General features: G+C 44.7%; 1 protein-coding gene across 3 annotated transcripts in view; it reads left to right on the top strand.

The window, feature by feature from the left end:
• Window positions 1-923: 923 nt before the first annotated feature.
• Window positions 924-21,913, top strand: part of CASS4 (Cas scaffold protein family member 4) — a 50,744-nt gene continuing 29,754 nt past the window's right edge. For all 3 annotated transcript variants that reach the window (XM_034947162.2, XM_008950641.3, XM_003806151.3), the window contains exon 1: window positions 924-3,297. In XM_034947162.2, coding sequence (XP_034803053.1) covers window positions 3,262-3,297 — 36 coding nt within the window. In that variant the 5' untranslated portion in view covers window positions 924-3,261. The remainder of the gene's footprint in view (window positions 3,298-21,913) is intronic.

Below are 21,913 nucleotides of genomic sequence, written 5' to 3' on the forward strand. Positions count from 1 at the left end.
TGTATTTTTTGTAGAGACGGGGCTTCGCCATGTTAGCCAGGCCTGGCCTCAAGTGATCTGCCTGCCTCAGCCTCCCAAAGTTCTGGGATTACAGACCTGAGCCATCTTGCCCAGCCAATTCACGAAATTCTGCTTTGATCAAAAGAGCTATTTTTATGAGTAATCTTCATGAGATTACAGCCTGAAACTTCCCGCCAAGCCTTTAATGTTTTGAACATTGTAAGTCTGGTGTTCAGCTGTCCTTTATAATTCAAATGTTGAGTGCCCAGTGTTTCACTACTACCAGTCAGGGAGCTTGATATTCACATGAAAACAACATAAAAGCATACAGAAAAACATGCAAAAGCAATTTTCCTCCCTACGCATGTATAAGGCACTATGGAAGTGAATTGGTCGGACTCACTTGTCTCAGAAAATAAAACTTAGTCCAAACTACTGTTCTTGATAGCACATTTGCCAAGAGCATTAAGATTACCTCACTAGAGTCCTTCTGACGTAGTTCCCTTGAACTCCAGCTGTTTCAGCCTTCAGACAACCGGATATTATGCAAGCACCCAGTTTCCTAGAATAATAGTTCTTGCAATGTTTGTCCACATTAAAGGCTCATTTGCCTTAAAATACTAATGGATTGCAGCAAAATGTCTAAGGCGGTTTCTCACACTTTTCATTCAGAAAAACCGTAGAGGGCTCAAATAACAGACCGAGAGGTCAAGTTCCTTATTCACAAAATATCAAACTAGGTATCTATGTAGGAGCTAGTTGATATAATTTCAGGGCCAAAGCCTATTACTTTTGTGTCTTACTTTTATTTTCTAGTTGATGTTGTTTTCCCTAGAAAAAACAACATGCAAATTATAGCATTCTGATCTGTATTATGAGCTTAAGGGCAGGCTCTTCAGTATAGGGAAGAATCACTGCCGGGAGTTTGCCAAGTTGATGGAAACCATCTGAACTTGAGTTACTGTGGAGTCTTTTCTAAGAGACTTGAATTCAGATTCTGGGTCTGTTACTTTACTATGTGACCTTGGGCAAGTTTATCCATCCTTCCTTTTTATTACAGAGAATTTCAGACATAAAAGTCAACAATACAGCAGAAACAGTGGTTTCCAGGGGCTGGGGGAAGAATAAGTAACTGCTAATGGGGTAAATGTCCAGGAATTGAAAGAGGATTACTTTTTGAAATGGTGGTTGCACAACTCTGAATGTACTAAAAACCACTGAATTGTATACTTCAAAAAGGTGCATTGGCCAGGTGCGGTGGCTCACACCTATAATCCCAGCACTTTGGGAGGCTAAGGCAGGTGAATGACGAGGTCAGGAGATCAAGACCATCCTGGCCAACATGGTGAAACCCTGTCTCTACTAAAATACAAAAAAATTAGCTGGGCATGGTGGCACACACCTATAATCCCAGCTACTTGGGAGGCTGAGGCAGGAGAATCTCTTGAAACCTGGAGGCGGAGGTTGCAGTGAGCCGAGATTACACCACTGCACTCCAGCCTGGTGACAGAGCAAGACTCCGTCTCATAAAAAATAAATAAATAAAGGTGAATTTTATGTTACCTGAATTATATCTTAATATAATATTAATATCTTAATTATTATTAATATAATTTATATCTTAATATCTCTATGGATCTCCTCCTTGAACCAAACTGTTCATTCTGTGGGGTCATTGTTCCCTCCCTGTTATCTGGTATCGCCTGCAGCATGCCAATTACTTGGCCCTGGAAGTTAATTTCTAATAATGATAACATTTAAAAATGTGGACTGTCTCGGCCAGAAATCGGTCAGCTACTTCAATGGGTAAATACATCCTGGTGCCCAGACTTGTGGGGATGACACATGGGACAACCAGAGGACAAGACGCTAAGTGCTATCTGTTGAACTTGCCTCAGAGGTGTGGTAAAAGAAAAGAAAATTTAAAAATAAAAAATAAAAAAATGCTGTCTGACAAGAAGATAGCGGTGAGCGGAGACACAGCTGGTTGGGGATAGAACTTGAGCCTGGCTTGGAAGAATGGGCACCATTTTGTCTAAATAAAAATGCAGGCCGGGGCCAGGCGTTGTGGCTCACGCCTGTAATCCCAGCATTTTGAGAGGCTGAGGTGGGTGGATCACTTGAGGTCAGGAGTTTGAGACCAGCCTGGCCAACATGGTGAAGTCCTGTCTCTACTGAAAATACAAAAATTAGCCAGGCGTGGTGGCGGGTGCCTGTAATCCCAGCTGCTCTGGAGGCTGAGGCAGGAGAATCACTTGAACCCGGGAGGTGGAGGTTGCAGTGAGCCGAGATTGCGCCACTGCGCTCCCGCCTGAGTGACAGAGAAAGACTCCATCTCAAAAAAAAAAAAATGCAGACTTATTTTGCTCAGTGTCTGCTATGCTGTAGGTCCTCTCTAGAGATTGGATCTGAATTTAGGAAAAGTAAAAAGAGTTGGCAAGTGATGATAAACTGCATGAGCTAGCAGGGGTTTCAAGTACAGCACACACGATAAGTTTATTTGATTTAAGAGAGAGAATACAGGTGTGGGGCTCAGCATAGCCCTCAGTGCAGAGCCAGTACCCAGAAGATGTTATTCATTAGGTACCGTGAGCAAAGACCAGGAGGTGAGCAAAGACCAGGAGGTGAGCATGGGGTTCCGAGCAGGGAGAATGCACAACTGACAGGGTGGGTAGAGTGGAGACTGTGTCCTTTAAGGCAGCCTGCTTGACTGCTTTTATCCTGGCTGTCATAAGGCAAGTTTTAGGGAGCAGGAAGGAAGAAATGCTGACCGCTATCAGAAATTTGGCCTAGTGGCCTCTCATCAGGGAAATGAGCTTGGTCTGTTCGGTGGGAGTTGTTCCACAGAGTTCAAAGGACAAGAATGCTGTGTGTTCATACACTGAGCTCTTTGAAGTAGGAACTTCGCCCTATAAAGCAGAAGAGTGGTGTTTTTTTTCTTCTTCTTTTGTGGTTTCACAAAGCAAATGAGTGACAGTCTCTACTTACAGACAAAGTGAGACGTCAGGCATTGAGGCGTGAGTGTGGCTTGTATTTCTGGTCCTCCCCTCCTTCACTGCTTTCATTTTACTCTTATCGTGCTTTCCAGAAAGTTTGCCTGCTGGGAGAGTCTTTTTGATCGTTTCCCATGTGTTGTCAGATAGCTCCATAGAATTCAGTTTCTGAGAACCAGCCAGAAGCATGCAGTGACGTTGCACAATCTGCCTCTGAAGCTGGAGATACTAGCTGCAGAGCTCAGGGGAGCTGCTCCACATCACCGACATGAAGGGAACAGGCATCATGGACTGTGCGCCCAAGGTGAGTGATGTGGGGCTGTTTGAATGGGCTCTGGCAGGGAGCAAGCTGTGATGATTAAGGGTGTTGACCAGCTTTAGTTGTGACTTTCTAATAACGGCAAAGGTTGAATACCAGTGACGTGTGAGTTGGAGATGGGAAAGTTTAACAGAAGTTTAAGTGTGGGAAATAGATGTGTTGTAAGGCTCCTTACCAGTTTGCATCCAAGATGGGTGAAAATGACTTTGTAGTAGAAATCAGCTTACTTGGTTGACAGCGCCGTCCATCATTTTGCGTCCAGCAAACTCCTGAAGCAAGATGCGAGTCTGCCTCAGCCCCCGCTAATTCCTTCTTTCTCTGGACCCCAAAGACACTCAGTGCCACTCTAACTGTCCTATTTGGTTTCTGTGCTCACCTCCCAACAGCAGAGCCCAGACCCTTGCCTGCAGCCTCCCGTGCTGAGCCCACAGTGGGCACTTACATGTTATTTTCATGTTAACTTGTGCATTATGTGAGCAAAGCTGGAGCTTTCAGACAGACTTCATGCCTGTCATGAATCAAAAAAGATTCACTATTTAGAAAGGTGAAAGAAGCCAGGCACGGTGGTACATACCTGTACTCCAGCTACCGGAGAGGCTGAGGTGAGAAGATTAATTCAGCCCAGAAGTTTGAGTCCAGCCTGGGCAACATAGCGAGACCCCATCTTAAAAAAAAAAAAAAGAAAAGAAAAGTTAAAATGGCTACCATATTAAAAAAAATTTACCCAGACATAAAGAAAGTGAAGCTCAAGGTTGTGTTTTCATCTTGTTATGCCCTTTTTAAATTTTAAGGAGAACAGGAAAAAAGAAATGAAACAAGCAGTAAATGGGGAGCTTGCTTATAAAAATCAATGCTTATTTTTCATTATAATAAAAGTGACTAGTGTGGCTGTCTGCGGTGGCTCACACCTGTAATCCCAGCACTTTGGGAGGCCAAGGCAGATGGATCACTTGAGGCCAGGAGTTTGAGACCAGCCTGATCAACATGAAAAAACCCCATATCTACCAAAAATACAACAATTAGCTGAGCGTGGTGGCGCATGCCCGTGATCCCAGCTACTCGGGAGGCTGAGGCACAAGAATCGCTTGAGCCTGGGAGGCAGAGGTTGCAGTGAGCTGAGATTATACCACTGCATTCCGGCCTGGGTGACAGAGCAAGACTCTGTCTCAAAAAAAGAAAAAAGAAAAAAGAAAAAAATTTTAAAAGTCACTAGTGGAATTTGTGACTGAGTAACCCATGACAGTCTCTCTTGTATAGATTATATGTAAATATCTTAGCTACCCTAGAATTTTGTCCCCAACTACTTACTTTGAAAAATTTCAAACCATTGGAAAAATATGGGGGGCCTGGGGGTTATTCAGTAAATCCCTGCATATCCTTCACCTAGATCATTGGTTTCTGGTACTTTGTCATATTTGTGTGCATTTATTTGTGTATATTTAGACACTGGAACACACTTCATTTTTATTGTTGTTGTTAAACTCTTTGAAAATAAATGGCCAATACAATGACGCTCCACCCCTAAACTTCATTATGTGTCTCCTAAGAACAAGGACATTCATCTACAGAACGTAGAGGAATATCTACATATCATCATACCCAAGAACATTTCACATTTATTTAATAATGCCTTTCTACTATTCAGTCTAATTCACGTTGATTTAATAATGCCATTCTACTATTCAGTCCACATTCACATTTTCCAAAATTATCCTTTTTAGCTTTTCTGGCTGTTGTTGTTTGTGTGTGTGTTTGTCTTTCTGATCCAGGTGGTGTTTGTCAATTCTCAGTTCTTAATCTAGAACAATCTACTACCTTTTTCTCTTTCATAACATTGACCTTTTTTCTAAACAGCCTAGATTTTTTATGATTTAGACTTCTTTTTATGTACTGCTTATTCTGCCTAAATAATTTATGTAGCGCTTTACAATTGGGTGGGGTTTTGTTATTTAAAAAAAATATTTTTAGCAATGGGGGTATCACTCTGTTGTCCAAGCTGGACTCATATTCCTGAACACAGGTGATTCTTCTGCCTCAGCCTCCCAAGTACAGGATTACAGGTGCACACCACCGAGCCCCACTGCAATTTGTAAATAACATGCATGTTTGCATAGAACATATAATTTATATTCCCAGCATCCCCATGAAACTCTGCTATTAATATTATACAGATAGGCCGGGAGCGGTGGCTCATGCCTGTAATCCCACCACTTTCAGAGGCTGAAACATGTGGATCACCTGAGGTCAGGGGATTAGCCTGGCCAAAATGGTGAAACCCCATCTCTAGTAAAAATACAAAAAAATTAGCTGGGCATAGTGGTGCACGTCTGTATTCCCAGCTACTCGGGAGGCTGAGGCAGGAGAATTGCTTTATATATATATATAAATAGTAGCCAACCCTTACCGATTGTCTACATGTGAGGCCCTGTGCTGAGTGCTCTACTTGCATTTTCTCACTATTACATCCTCACAACATCCTCATGAAGCAGAGGTATTATTCCCCTGTCACAGACAAGGAAACGAGGCCTCGCTGACTTGCCCAAGGCCATACAGCTAGTAGGTGGCAATGCCAGGAATCAACCCCAGGCAGACTAAGCTCAGAGCTCCATTCTTAGCTCATTATATTCTCTCCCTTGTACCAGGGGTTGGCAAACTCTTCATAAAGAGTCAGATAGTATTTTATGCTTTGCAGGCCAAATACAATCTCTGTTGCATATGGTTGTTTGTTTATGCAGTCCTTAAGATATGTACAGTCATTCTTCACTTATGGGTCATCCATCTAGATTTGGTCCACAGGCCCTTGTGTAGCAGCCTATGTCATCTCAGTTTACGTAGGCCACCCCCACCCACCCACGCAGTACCAGGAAACACCCAAGTTGTCGACACCTAGTTCAGAGGCATCCTCAGTTAACTGTTTCTTGGGTGTCCCTACAGAAACTATCAATGCATCTATAAGATACATGTTTTAAGGTTTTACACAAATAGGAGCTGTAAGTAAAGAGCTGTTGAGCTTCTTGCCTTTAGCAACTACCAATACGTACTGGTGTTCAGTTCATATTAGTGCAGTTGATCCATTTCATTAATCTTAATGCCTACATTGTTGCTCAATTGCTTTATAAATGGTAGCACAATGCTTCAAGGGGTCATGTCATGTCAGTGGTCCTTAGCTTTGGGGCATTCACCTTTAAAACAACCCTGCCTTTCATTCAGGGCCACCGCAGATAGCCTTTCAGACCCTGAAGTTCGCCTTTGTACATCGTGTGGTAAACAGGGACTGTTCTCGCAAGCTGTTCCTAATTCTACCTGCTGGCCAGTAGCTCCGTTGCCAGTAGAGCTGCTTTCACCTTTGTGCATGGCAGATTTTGTGTAATATCCAGACTGATTTATTCTATTTTTTAAAAATTGTTTTATAGAACAAGGCGAATTTTTTTTAAAACACGTGATATTAGTGATAGGAAACACTGGCCTCAAAGGTGGTAAATTTAACACCTCATTCATTGGTTTGTTGAACTCTAGCCAGCTAGTCAACTCCATTCAAGAAATACTAGAAATTTAGTTTTCGTGGGTTTTTCTGAGGTGGAGTTTCACTCTGTCGTCCAGGCTGGAGTGCAGTGGCATGATCTTGGCTCACTGCAACCTCCACCTCCCAGGTTCAAGCAATTCTCCTGCCTCAGCCTCCCAAGTAGCTGGGATTACAGGCATGTGCCACCATGCTCAGCTAATTTCTGTATTTTTAGTAGAGACGGGGTTTCACCATATTGGCCAGACTGGTCTCGAACTCCCGACCTCAAGTTATCTGCCTATCTCAGCCTCCCAAAGTGCTGGGATTACAGGCGTGAGCCACTGCGCCCAGACAGAAATTTAGTTCTAAAAGAACTAAAATTGTCTAAAAGACGAGGAGGATAAGTGGGCTTATTATACGTAAGTTCTTATTTTGGATTTTTGGTAGTTTCAAGATGCCTTAGTTATGAAAATAGAGTCTGCAATGTACTTTAGTGATTCAGTCCTGTTTGCTATAAATTCTGTTTACTTCCGTGTGTGTGTGTGTGTGTGTGTGTGTATGCACACATGCCATTACAGGTAATATTGAAATTAGCATCTTCATACACAGCCCTTTTTTCCCCAATAACATGATTTTCTCACTGGAGTAAATGTCCAGGAATTGAAAGAGGATTTTACTGAATGAAATAAGCTTTGGCACTTATTTTCCATCATTTTCTGAGAATTTCTGATATTTGATTCTATTTTAAACCTACTTTCCCCAGTATTTTCTCTACAATCTGTACTTTCTTTTATGAAGACAGCTATGTGCTCATTCAGTTTTCTGAAGGCATTTTTCAAGCAAGCATCTTTACTATGTTACTGAAGAGTGGATGGTCCAATATTTATACTGTAAGAACATTTAAATGTGATTATCTTTCACATTTTAAATTCAGCCTCAACTAAAGAGCAAATCTTTTTTGTCTCGCTCCCATCTCAACTCTGAGTGGCATGGTTTTGGACCCACTCAAGAAGGATCAAGGTAAAGACGCAGAATTTTTTTAAAAATCTTCCACATTCTCAAGGTTGGTTTAAACACGACAAAATGTGTTGGCTTGGAAGTGTGTGCCACTTGCTGGGACTTGGCTTGCTTCAGTGCTTCTGGGCAAGAAAGCCTGGTGAGGCTTCATTTGTGAGTGGAGAGCAGTTTTAGGTTCTCTTTGTACCTTTAGCAGTTCTGAGGTGGTGAGCAAGACATTTCAAACTCAGTCTTTGTTGAAGGGCAAATGGGATTGTGTGCAGAAAGCTGACCTGGCCCTTCAGGGCCCATTAGATCCCACTCCGAGCAGCTCTCCTGCCTCAGTTCCTTCCCCTTCTCCTCTGCTGTTCCCCGCCTTGGATTCTCCTCTCTCTAGCAAGCATCGCCTCACCCAGAGGCCTCTCTGGACCACGCTGTGCAAATCACTTCCCCCCTACACAGGCCCACCGCCAACACTCTCATCTAGCTTACCTTCACTTATTAAGATCTGAAATTATCTCACTTTGTTTGTTCCTCTGTCTTCCTCTCTGGGAACGAAACTCCATGAGGGACAGACCTGGGCTTTCTTACTCAGTGCTGCATCTCCGGTGCCTACAGCAGTGCCTGCACAAAGTAGGTGCTCAATACATGCTTTGTGGTAGTGTGTGAACGAATGGGAGCTTACAGGGAGTGCAGGTGGAGCCCTGGCTGCAGCCCCGCTGTGAGGATAGGAACAGCACTACTTTCTAGTCAGCAGGTGTTTGGCAACGGAGGTCATTCCTGACTCTCAGCTCTCTAACCCCTACCTGGCGTCAGCCTAAGCTGCCACTCAGCCTGTTCTCTTGACAATTGTCTCCCTCCTTGTCTGTGGTCAGATGTTGCCTTAGATGCAAGCTGTTGCTAATGAAATCAAGGTCACAAAGACCGGTAGCCTCCCTCCAGCATTTCCCAGCAACTTCCTCCCTTCATCTACTCCACGAGGCAAAACAGCCCGGACACAACACCCAACTCGAAAACACAGCTCACTATCCATGGCTCAGCCATTCACCCAATGCATAGTTATTGGGCTCTGGGGGTTCAGGGTGATCAAGACAGAGCTGACATTCCAATGGAGTGAGCATGACAGTGAGTAAATAGACCCATGGTTTCAGGTGGTGAGAACTGCCAGAAAGAGGAGAAAACAGGGGGATCTGATGGAGGCGATGGATGGAAAAGGCCACTCTGAACACCCAAGAGATGGGAAAAGCTTTCCAGGAAGAGGGAACAGCAGATGCCAAGGGCCTGCAGTGGGAAGGTATTCAGCATAGTACAGGGCCCCTATAAAGACCCGTGGGGTCAAAGAAGAGTAAACCAAGAGAGAGAGGGGTCAGAAGTGAGATCTGAGGTGTAAGCAGGATAACATAGGGCCTGGTCGGCCGTGTAAGAGCTTTGAAGCCATTCTAATTGCAAAGGAAACCACCAGCCCACTTAAAGCAGGAGATGACATGATCTAATTTATGTTTTCTAGATCACTCAGGCTGCTGTGCAACAGATGGGCTGTAAGTAGGAAAGAGCAAAAGCTGGTAAACGTGGAGACTTCAGTGTAGGTGGCTTCATTTTCCACTGGGGTGGTACCCTGCTCTTCTCCATGGACACGAAGGAGAATTGTGTACTCTGTCTTTAAAAAAGTAGAACTTTTGATGTTTGAGACTGCTGGTCGCCGTGTGGGGTGGGGAGTGGTTGTGAGCAGAAAAAAATAGTAAATCAAGGAGTAGATAGCTTCTATTTATGTGTGTTACGTTTGATTCAGGAACACAATGTACCTTTCATTCCATCAACAAATATTGAATGCCTGCTGCACGCCAGGCACTGTTCTAAATGCTTCCAAGTCCAAGTGCCTGGTCCCCTTTCTCCATATGTAGTAAATAATTATTATGACTAACAAAAAATCCATCACATACTCATTATTGGTTCCCCTGTTTAATCACCTGTAGTCTTTGAACATTTTATTTCCTATAGAGCACACTTGGGGGGGAAAAAAGCTAAGGAGAATGCCACCATCACCCCAAAACTTAAAAGGTCTGAGAATAGACAGGCACTTGGCCAAAACGATAATGGAATGGGGAAGCAACTGTAGAATCAAAACAGGGCCGTTTTGGAATTGCGATGACTAAGGGAGGAAATGACAGGGGCCTGAAGGGGAAATAGCTTAAAAGGAGGAAGGTGGGAGGCTGGTAAGAGAGCTGCCACGGAGGGGGAGATTAGAACACTCCAACTTGAGTTGCAAAAAAAGGAAACACATTTTTTAGGAACCATTTCCAAACATAACGCCTATGAAGTGTTCGTTCAGGGGAAGAGCAGCCTTGTACACACACCTACGAAAAGCATAGTCGACACTGAGAAGACTGAGAAGAATATGCGTGGCCTCCTGTTCCTGGGAAAGCATCCCCAGCTCTCAGTGTGGGAGATCCTGCACTTCCCCCGCACCACCCCAGCTCAGGCTGGAGTACAGTGGCACAATCTCAGCTCAGTGCAACCTCAGCCTCCTGGCTTAAGTGATCCTCCCACCTCAGCCTCCCAAGTAGCTGGGGCTTCAGGCATGCACCACTGTGCCCGGCTAATTTTTGTATTTTTAGTAGAGGTGGGTTTTTTTTCACCATGTTGCCCAGGCTGGTCTCGAACTCCTGTTTTTAAGTGATTGGCCCACCTCAGCTTCCCAAAGTGCTGGGATTACAGGCGTGAGCCACCGTGCCTGGCCAGGCTCTGCACTCTTAAAACTCCTCTAGGAGGCCAGGCACAGTGGCTCATGCCTGTAATCCCAGCACTTTGGGAGGCCAAGGCAGGTGGATCATCTGAGGTCGGGAGTTCAATACCAGCCTGACCAACATGGAGAAACCCCATCTCTACTAAAAACACAAAAATTAGCTGGGCTTGGTGGTGCACGCCTGTAATCCCAAATACTCAGGAGACTGAGGCAGGAGAATCGCTTGAACCCAGGAGGCGGAGGTTGTGGTGAGCTGAAATCACGCCATTGCACTCCAGCCTGGGCAACAAGAGCGAAAACTCCATCTCAAAAACAAACAAGCAAAAGAAAGCTCCTCTAGGAGATGAGTGTGGACTGTGAAAAAGTTATTCACAGGCAATTCGAGGCCACCTACCTGGCCACTCAGAGAGTTTCTCCACGAGTTTATGAGTTAGTGAATGTATTGTTCTTTTCCTTTGAACAACTGCTTCACCTTATCATCAAGAGCAGCTTTTGTTTGCTCTACATGTTCTGGACAGCCCAGGCAGTCTGTCTTTTGTGGGGTTAGGGAGGGACGGGGGGCAAAAGAGCAGTAGGGTCATCCCTGTGTCTTGGAGGTGTTTGCCATCTGGTTAACAGTAAGTGAAAAGTGCTTTGTGGAATGTTCACTTTGGGTTCAGAAATTTTCTTTTAGAGACAGGGTCTCACTTTGTCACCCAGACTGGAGTGCAGTGGCGTTATCATAGTTCACTACAACCTCAAACTCCTGGGCTCAAGCAATCCTCCTGCCTCAGCCTCCCAAGTAGCTGAGACTACAGGTGCACGCCACCATGCCCATCTAATTTTTTTTTTTTTGTAGAGATGAGGGGCTCTCCCTATATTTCCCAGGCTTGTCTCGAACTCCTGACCTCAAGCAGTCCTCCTGCCTCAGCCTCCTAAAGCACTGAGATTACAGGAGTGAGCCACCACACCCGGCCCAGGTTCAAAAGTGAGAGTCTCCCCACGGTTGAAAGGGGAATAGAAGCACAAGAGTCAGTAATTAATAACAAACAACTCAAGGTGCTCCTTCCTTACACTGATGTTCCCCAAAGTGAGGTGAATTGCCAGCCACTGGGAGTCAGGGCCAGTTACATAAGACATTCTCGGTAAGCCCCCTTTGAGTATCCCAAATAAGGACTGGGGTGGGTTTATGTGTAGTCCATTATTAACAACTAAACGAACAAACCTAGTGAATTGCAATAAATTCACACCAACAGAACAAAAGAAGAAAAGCTTAAACAAAAGAGTGGCTCCTTGCTTTCCTGAAGCACCTCTAAAAATGACCATAGAAAAATGGAAAAGTTTGGTGAACAAGCCTGAACCTTCACTCATTTCTCTGTCATGCATTAAACAGCTTGAGCCAGCTTTGAATTCTTCCTGGTCAATCAAATGGAAGTGCCCTGACTGCAGGCATGCCAGAGGATTTCAAATGTGGTGCACAGAACAGTTTTTGTACAATACTGGTGTATCTTGATGTGCATTCAAACAAACTAAAACTAGCTCATCAAACCTGTAATTTCATGGGTAACATCGCTGAGGGACAGTTGTTTTTTAATTGACTCAATTTGTTATTTTACCTAAAAAATTGTAGTGGCACGTGGATATGACAGGAAGCAGGCAGTTGCTAGACACAAAACCCTTTAGAAACACAGGCTGGGGGCTGGGCGTGGTAGTTCACGCCTGTAATCCCAGCACTTTGGGAGGCTGCAGTGGGAGGATCGCTTGAGCCCAGCTGTTGGAGACCAGCCTGGGCAACATAGCGAGACTATCTCTACAAAAAATTTTAAAAATTAGCTGGGTTTGGTGGCTCATGCCTGTAGTCCTAGCTACTTGCAAGGCTGAGGTGGGAGGATCGTTCGAGCCCAGGAGTTCGAGGCTGCAGTGAGCTGTGATCGCGTCACTGCAGTCCAGCCTGGGTGACAAAGTGAGACCCTGTCTCTAGAAAAGAAAAGAGAAAAAGAAACACAGGCTTAGACAAAGTTTTCTTCTAATTGGTGTCGGCATAATTGCTTATGACCCATCAAATAACACAAAACTCCTTCTTTCTTTATGCCTTTCCTCACTTTTTTCCTTAAAAAAAGAAAAAAGGAAAGAGGGAAGGAAAGGAAAGGAAGTTAGAGAGGAAAAGCACCTGCATGTTATTTTCTCTGTAATCCCTCGGATGGCTTTCATGAACTAAGAGGTAAGAGTAAGAGAAGAATTCATGGGAAATGTAGATTTTGCAGCTGGATGGGAACTTTGGCGATTGCCCTGGGAAGCTGTCTCACTTTCAGGTGAAGAAACTGAAACCCAGAGAAGTTCTGTTACTTGCCTCCTCCTTCTGTGGGTTTTTCGTGAGCAAGGGTGAAATTGTCAGCCCCTTAACTTGATCCAACAGTTCCCGAAACCAAATATCTTAAGCAATAACTCAGGGACTTAGCTGGCAAGGAATAGACTTGGCGGTGGCAGGCAGTGGCAAGGCTATGAATGAACACACTACGATCTCCGGAGCACTTTGAGTTGGAGAATGCAGTCTGGTATGACATGGGCCCATCTTGGGCCACATCCATGATAATCAATTATGTGAAGGCCTGAGAGACCTTTACTGTTGCATCATTTCAATCCTGAGCTTAGATCAAGGAAACCAGTTACCTGTTCCCCCGGTGTATATTGTCAGACATACAGTAGGTGCTTGATAAATAATTGCCAATTCAATGAAGCCTTAAGTGCAGCTTAGCAAGGTTTCCATGAGTAGAGGAAGTATATTAAAGCATGTCGATCTGGGTAACACCCAAACCTGCTGGAAAAGCACAGTATTCAGGTATCAGGGAAGCAAATGTTTCATTTCCACTGGGTGGCTTTGGAATTTTTTTCTGGCCACAACCTCCTCCTCAAAGCCCCGTTAAGTAGGCAGTGCCTCCTACAGCTGCGGAAGTTCCTTTAATGTGCGGCTTTTTCATCTGAATCATCAGGAAGAATTCAAAGCTGGCTGGGTCAGAGTTCAATGTTATCATGGAGAACCAGTTAAAGTTTGCGCTTATTCACAGCATGTGCCAGTCTCCAGGATTATTTTTAGAGGTGTTAAGAAAATAAGGAACTCTCTTTTCATTAAAGTTTTTCTTTTTCTCTCATATCCCTCCTCATATCCAAGTTCACCCGGTTTATTCACTTCTTTGTCCCTGGTTTCTCTGGATAAACCGGCCACAAAGGCTATTTGCATCCATTTGGATGGGAGGGAACCAATGGGAGTGTGGGAGAGAATGCGTTATGTAACCAGCCCATCCTTCCCCATGTCTGGGGTGGCAGGAAGGGCAGTGAGCCTCCCCCAGGAGCTTAGAGACCCACTGGCCAGATCCACAGGCAAGGACAGCTGCAGAGAAAGTTTAGACCCAGACCTCACAGCATTCCTGCACAAACTCCTACAGAAAGATTTCCCTTCCCAAGCGACTTCTGCTGGTGTTTTCCAGGATATGGATAGTACTTTTTAAAATAGTTTCTTTAGAGGATCAAGATGAAGGTGAATGTGAGTATCTGAGTTTCTGTCTTCTGACATCCATTTCCTACAACTCTTTGATTGCGTGGGACTCTGAGTTGACTATATAAAGGGGTCCAGAGCTTGTTATTTCCAATGCTCCCCCCTATATTAAGGAAGTAGGTAATGATGGTTTCCAAATGACTGTCACACCATGGGAAACAATTGAAAGTTGCATCAGGTTTTGAAACCAAAAAGGGAGACCTTATATTTTTGTTTAGAAAGTTATATTCTATTCTATTAAGTTTTGTTTTAAAGCTTAAACATTATTTATTTATTTATTTATTTATTTATTGAGATGGAGTGTTGCTCTGTTGCCCAGGCTGGAATGCAGTGGCGCAATCTCAGCTCACTGCAACCTCCACCTCCCAAGTTCAAGCAATTATCCTGTCTCAGCCTCCCCAGTAGTTGGGACTACAGGCACGCACCACCATGCCCGGCTAATTTTTGTATTTTTAGTAGAGTCGGGGTTTCACCATGTTGGCCAGGCTGGTCTTGAACTCCTGACCTCAAGTGATCCACACACCTCGGCGTCCCAAAGTGTTGGGATTACAGACATGAGCCACTGCGCCTGGCCTTAAATGTTACTTAAATATAAGAGTAGTTGGAAAAAGGGAGTTTCAATTCACACTTCCAGTTAAGTAACTTTCAGATCATTTTCTGCACATTCTGGAGCTTTTCATTCAATAATTTTCACCTTTTTCAAAAACGAGGCTGAAGCAGAAACTCAGTTCTTTTCCTAGCCTATTTGGCAAATTAATATTAATCACAAAAAAAGGCAGCAGTTTCCCTTCAGCATCTCTCACTTAACTACTTTGCTAAGTTTTTTTTTAAACAGCTCCAAGAGAAACAACTGTCCTTTATGTGAGATGATGCAAGAAACTACTTAGCCTATCACCTCATTAAAAGAATTCAAAATATTTCTGATAATGAGATGCAGATTATTGAAGCAAAGCTGTCTCAAGTTTTACAACCTCATAAACTAATTCTCTCACACATTAGGCATGACAAATTAAAGAGATAGTTTAATCTACTTGCAAATTCTTAAAGCAAGTTCTGGTTATGAAATATACCATTTTGCTATTTTAAGTGACAATTCCTCATAACTTAAGGAATTTTATTTTTAAATGTAAATATTGATATGGAAAGCCACTGCAATTCATGGGGGAAAAGAAAAGTTAAGATACAGCTTCGGCCAGGCATGGTGGCTCACGCCTGTAATCCTAGCACTTTGGGAGGTCAAGGCGGGTGGATCATCTGAGGTCAGGAGTTCGAGACCAGCCTGGCCAACATGGGGAAACCCCGTCTCTACTAAAAATACAAAAATTTGCCGGGTGTGGTGGCATGCGCCTGTAGTCCCAGCTACTCGGGAAGCTGAGGCAGGAGAATTGCTTGATCCCAGGTGGCGGAGGTTGCAGTGAGCAGAGATCGCACCACTGCATTCCAGCCTGGATGACAGAGCGAGACTCTGTCTCAAAAAAAAAAAAAAAAAAAATCACAGGTTCTTTCTTGGGTAACTATGTCAAAGGGGAAGGAGGCACAAGGGACAAAGAGAAGAGAGGAATAAGCTGGCAAAAATGGAGGGAGGAAGGGAGAGAGAAATGAATGTTAGATGAGGGAGGAGGTGGCTGGTTGCCTGGTGCTCCCTTCTCAACTGCAGACCTCACAGCACAACTTCAGGAGTTGTAGGAGGTTTTCCAGGGGGAAAGTAGGGACATGGTTATTCTGAGTGTTTTCCCCAACATCACACACATGCAACATGCAGCTACTGTGTCCTGATACTGCACATCCTAACTTTGGCCTTGGGGAACAGGTCCCATCATGGGAGGCCCTCCTCTCTGGCCTGGGTCTTTGTGCACAGGACACAGATCATTCTGCAGCTGGCCAAAGGAGAGTTCAAGGAGCACTGGGACAGCAGGAAGGGCAGCGAGCCTCCTCCCGGAGCTCTGAGATCCACTCAGTGCCTCCTCAACTTGCCTGGACCAGGCCAGACAAATCTTTAAAACACTTTGAGTCTAAACTTCTGTGACTCTTAATGCACCTGCAGTTAGATCCCATTTAACAGTCATTCGTTGCCCTCTCTGTGTGGTTCCACTCTGTGGCCCTACTCTCAAGGAAGAGGTAAATGCTCACAAAATCAGCTAGTTCTCAAAAACCACTCAAGCACCTTTCAGCGTCCTCCATGCTGTACACGGTCGAGGCCCTTTGAGGGATGGCCAGTGAGAAGTAGTTGATGATGTTTGGCATCCTGGAAGTTCAGGGAGGTGAAAAGTCTTCCTGCGTGTGGCAAACTGCTTTTGGCCAAGATTAAGATGGACTCAAAGTCAAAATTCCTTTCTATCTAATCTAGGAGTAGAAAGGGCTTGCGTGGTAACGACAAGCAGCTGCTTAAATTCACCAGCACAGAAGTCCTCTTCTTCCAATAGAACAGAATCCTTTGTAAATTAGATTTTTATATTGAAAAAGAATATTTACACATGGTTTTAGGAATTCCAACTGTACAAATGAACATGGACTCAAAGTGTTTTTATCTAATCCCAAACCTCTAACTCCCCAGACCCCTGTTTCCTACCCAGAAGGGACCCTCAGTGAGTGACATAATCTTCCAGAAAGATGCTATACTTATAAAAGCATCAATGCAGACCTATGCTCATCTTGCTCTTTTTAAAAATTTAATACTACATTTTGGAGATTGTCCCATTTCCATTGACATAAGCTCTACCTCATTCTTGTAATGGCTACATTGTACTCCATTATACAAATGTCTCCGTTTCTCAGCTTCATCTCCCTCTCCCAGGAGGCACTTTGCCATCTTGTATCTGCTAAGATGTCCACACCATCGTGTGATAGAGTCTGTGCTAAGCAGAGTGGTTTGTAGGCTAAAAGAGCACACTCCAGACCCAAAACTGCCTGCATTCCAGTCCTGGCGTTGGCCCTTGATCGCTGAACTACCTTAAGCTACTTTCTCACCCTCTCTGTGCCTTGGCTTACTCATCTCCTAAATGAGATGTTAGTTATAGTACCTGCTTCATAAGGTTTTTGAATATCAAATGCGGTCATCAGTGCTGACTGCTTATCCCGGTGCCTGACACAGAGTTGAGAACCCGCGAGCCATCCTGATTCCCGAGGCGTTGGCTAAACAGTGGACAAGACTAACACAGTTCCTGCGTAATTAGAGTGCGACGGACACTCCTTTCAGGGCGAACAGAATGGTTTTGTGAGGGGCTACATTGAATCTAAAAGATTAAAGAGGATTTTTCCCTCTTCTTCTTCTTCTTTTTTTTCCCCCTTCTTCTTCTTCTTTCCGCCTCCCCCTCCCCCGCCAAGACAAGGTCTCACTCTGTCTTCCAGGCTGGAGAGCAGTGGCACAATCCCGGCTCATTGCAGTCTCCACCTAGCCCATGTTCAAGCCATCCTCCAGCCTCAGCCTCCCAAGTAGCTGGGATTACAGGCATGTGCCACCATGCCCAGATAATTTTTATATTTTTGGTAGAGATGAGGTTTCACCATGTTTCCCAGGCTGGTCTCAAACTCCTGAGTTCAAAGTGATCTGCTCACCTCAGCCTCCCAAAGTGCTAGGATTACAGGCATGAGCCACCGCACCCAGCCAGCTTCTCCCCCTTATTTGGTTAGTTATAGGAAAATAATACTAGCTGACACACACAGTGTGTGAGAAGTCTGTATTGTTATGTGGGGTTTGCAAAGTGAGGACACTTTCCAGATCATCTTTGCTGTAACTCCCTAAGCTAGGCATGGTGATGTGTGCCTGTAGTCCCAGCTACCTGTGAGGCTGAGGCAGGAGGATTGCTTAAGACCAGGAATTTAAGGCTGTAGTGCACCATGATCATGCCTGTGAATAGCCACTGCATTCCAGCCTGGGCAACATAGCAAGACCCTGTCTCTTAAAAAAAAAAAACCCTCTGTCACCCTTCTGGAGGTGACTTCACAGAATGTTGTTACCCACCAGAAATCCCTCCCAGAAGAAGTGTCTGTAGATACTTTGATTCTTCCTCAGGTTGTCCTTCCTCCTTCTCTGTCTTCCCTTTTTGGAGAATGTGGGTGGGAAAAATGTAGGTGGTGAGGGGATTTTTCTTATGCTCTTGGAAACTTTTTTTTTTTAACATAATATCCTTTTAAAATGATGGAAAGTAAACATTCACAAGCCAACAGATAATACCCTTCTCTCTGCATTAATCTTTCCTAGCCTGTATTTGAATGTACATGAAATGAAATACTTCCAAGTACATTTGAAGGGAGACTGTTTACTTGAAAGATGATCCAAGAGCCCTTTCTCCATTCTGCACTCACTCTCGATGTTGAGTCTGGGCGCAGCTACCTCATAAAAATATATAACAGAATATGTCACTGATCTCAACATAAAAGCTCCTACATCCATGGAAATCCTTCATGAACTTCAGGGATTCACATTTCCCATTTATCAAAAGATCTGTGATATTTATAGTATATGCAGTTTTTAAAATGTAGTTTCTCTATAACTAACTATCCTTTCCTGGCCCTCAAAGGGGAAGTAGGAAGCATTCCATCACCTCGCCTGAATAGTAACTAAGAATTCTTGGAAGTAAGACATGGAATCAGTGAGAAGGAAGCCGAAATGCGAAACATGGACATTTTTCAAAGAAGGATCTTAGTAGAAGAAAAATGTCCTTCTTGGCCTTGGAGATCTACATCTTTGTACAGAGCAGGGGCCTAGACATCACTTACAGCTCTGGCTTCTTGCACAGTTACCATCTCCACCACTAGTTTGGGGAACTTCCTTATTTACCACCTCCCACTACGGACTGGTGACCTCACTGTATGATTTACCTTCCCAAAGAAAGAATGATATTCTGGGTTACTTGGATGGAAACGGTCTCATGATCTCTACTTTACTATCCCATAGTTACTACTGTTTTAATTTTAGGAGCATAAGTGTTTTGTGTGGGGCGGGCTGTGAAAGATAAAACAAGGAGGAAGCAGGATGGGGCCATGATGCTGCCCTGACCCCTGTGACAGGAAAGAGAGAAGGAGCTGGACAGAGTAGAGACAGCCTCAAACTGTGGGGCAGTTTAGACACAGTCTTGACAACTCAACAGGGGCTTTGGGGTAAAGATTGCCCATTCAGTGAGTCCTGCATTGGGCAGGAACACCCAGGCCCCCTGACTATTAACGTTCAGTTTGCAAAGGAAATCTGGATGGGGCCTCTAAGACCTCAGCTGCGGGCTGGACTCAGCAGCAGAATGCTTCACTGGGCCCAAGGAGTGATATTTTAAGATCTGCCTGAGCATGCCACAGCCTCCACCACACCCAAATGTCTTACACCTGGCCTGTCTCACTCATGTATATTTCTTGCCCAGCTCCTATAATCCTTTGAGTTTGCTGCTTCTCCTTACAGCTGTCTTTAAACCAGCTCTTTCTGGATTTGCACACATTTGGATGTAAGAGTTAGCAGATTAGAGTAGGAAACAGACTTGGACTTGGGAAGGCCGTGCAGAGTATTGGCAATAGCAGGCTTCAGTCAGATGGATGCGAGTTTGAATCCCTGCTCTGCTACCTGCTGCTGCATGACCGGAGGCAGGTCATTAATCTCTCCTAGTCTCAGGTGCCACAAAGCACTAAAATGAGGCCAAGAGAGCAATCAGTGTACTTCCCGACCTGCCCCCCAGCCCTGACATTCTTGAGTTTCTGCAGCTTTGCTCTTTTGAGTAAACTAAAGAGAAAGAAAATTGAAGGTAAAGCAGAGAAGCAAGCTGTGCATGTGGGCGAGTGCACGTGGGTGCAGTCACCCGGGCAGTGTGTCCACCCCGGCCTAGAGAGGGGATTTCCATCCCAGGAACAGGGACAATGAGGCAGCATAACTGAGGCTGCAGGAGCTGCTTCTCTCCCGGCTCATCTAAGCTGCTCCTGCCTAGAGCTGCCATGCCTGCGGATGGCTCTTATACCACCGTGGATGATGAAAGTGTGCGGGCCAGTTCCCTCTCTTCTTCTTACTTTCCCTGGCCCATTCAGCAGTGCGTCCCTCCCTTCTCTGCAGTTATGCTCCTGCTCTTCTTCCAAGCCTCACCTCGAGTTGCATCGAGTCCTTCACCAGCTCCTCCCCAAAACTAACAAAATCCAGCCTCTGCCCTCAGCCAAGCCACAGGCATCTCCCAGCTGGACCAGACAATTGACTTTGAATCGCCTCTCTGGCTTCCACTTGCTCCATGCACCCCATTTTCCACCCAGTAACCACCTATAAACAGCATCCGCTATGGAAATTAGGAGCCGGGGCCTTTGTTGATCTCTCTCCAGGCAACCTGGTCATTTTTCAGTTCCTCCAACTTTCCATGTGCCCCCAACACATACATACACACTCACTCATACTCACACACGCCCCCTCACCCACGCACTCCGGCCTCCACACATTCCTCTTCCTCTGCCTGAATGCTCTTTATCTGACTAACACTTTATCTGACTAACTCCTTATCTAACTCCTCCTTACCCCCAGATGGAAGCTTCCATGGCTGCTTTCTCAGGTAAACGTCCCTAAGCCCTCACCCATCACTACTTCCCAACTGCACTTATAATTTTTCATAACTTCCTGTATTTTATCATAACTTCCTGTATTTTTTTTATAACTTCCTGTATTTCATTTCTCATAACTTCTTTTATTTTCTTTCCATCTCACTTACAAGAGATGGAAACCCTGTATTTATTTCTGCGATGATTTGATTAGAATTTGTCTCCTCCACTAACATGTACATGGCATGAGATCAGAAAGAGTTTTGTTCACCACGATGCCTCCAGCAGAGCCCCTGGAATACACGTGATGCTCAATACAATCTTGGTGAATGAATGAATGAATGAATGAATGAATGAATTGCTCCCCAGATTTCTCCAAGTGCAGCTAAGACCACTGTATCCTCGGCTGCTCGGGTTTAGATGAGTACATTGCACCTGCCAGCTGTGGAAAGGTCTCTGCACTGAGGTTAGCATCAGCATGAAGGCAGTGAGTCTCTTATTCTTCACGTTTGTTTCCCTATCCTCCTCCCGTTCTTCCTTCCAAATGCATATTCATTTTCCTTTTCCCTCTCCCAGCTGTTGTATGAAGATGGGCATTTGGGGGAAATGTGCTTTTTGGAAATCGTTTAAGAACATTTCTTCCATTGTACCCAGAATCTAACTGCTTGTGTACCCACAAGGAACAAAAATGTGAACATACATCCTCCTTCACCTCTGAAATTTCTACACAAATGTTTCCAAATTAACACTCTATTTAAGAATACCTTGTGAGTGGCCTCAGCAACCATTGCAATGGTTACTGGATGCCTTTGGAGTGGCCTGTCAACTGCTTCCATCTGTTATTCACAAAGAGCTCAGTGCAGCGCCAGGAACGTGGATGCAGGATGAGTGCTGGCTGCTGCTATTGCAATGTCCAGTGCTCCCTGCACGCCCAGCCTGACCATAACAGCCTGAGCCCAGCCGAAAGTGGGGTGGTCAGGGGCAGCCTCTGCAAAGGGGTGACTCGAGCTGGGACCCAGAGGAGGAGGATCTGGCGGAAGAGAGTTCTGGGCAGAAGGAACAGCAAAGAAAAGGTCTGAGGTGGAAGCAACCTCAGGGCATTTGAGAAAAGTAAGAAAACAATGTGACTGGAGGGAAATGAATGAGGGTAGAGCTGCAAACTGGGAGGCTGATCCTGCCTCAAAGCCACACTAGGAAGGTGACCTTTTGTTCTGAATGCAGTTCTAAGCAATTAGAGGTTTTTAAAATAAGAGACCAACAGGATCCAATTTATGTGTATAAAATAAAATATTCTGGCTAGTGTCTGGAGAGTGGATTATAAGGTGAAAGAATG

Source organism: Pan paniscus, chromosome 21 (genome assembly GCF_029289425.2).
Source record: "Pan paniscus chromosome 21, NHGRI_mPanPan1-v2.0_pri, whole genome shotgun sequence".
Classification (NCBI taxonomy): domain Eukaryota; kingdom Metazoa; phylum Chordata; class Mammalia; order Primates; family Hominidae; genus Pan; species Pan paniscus.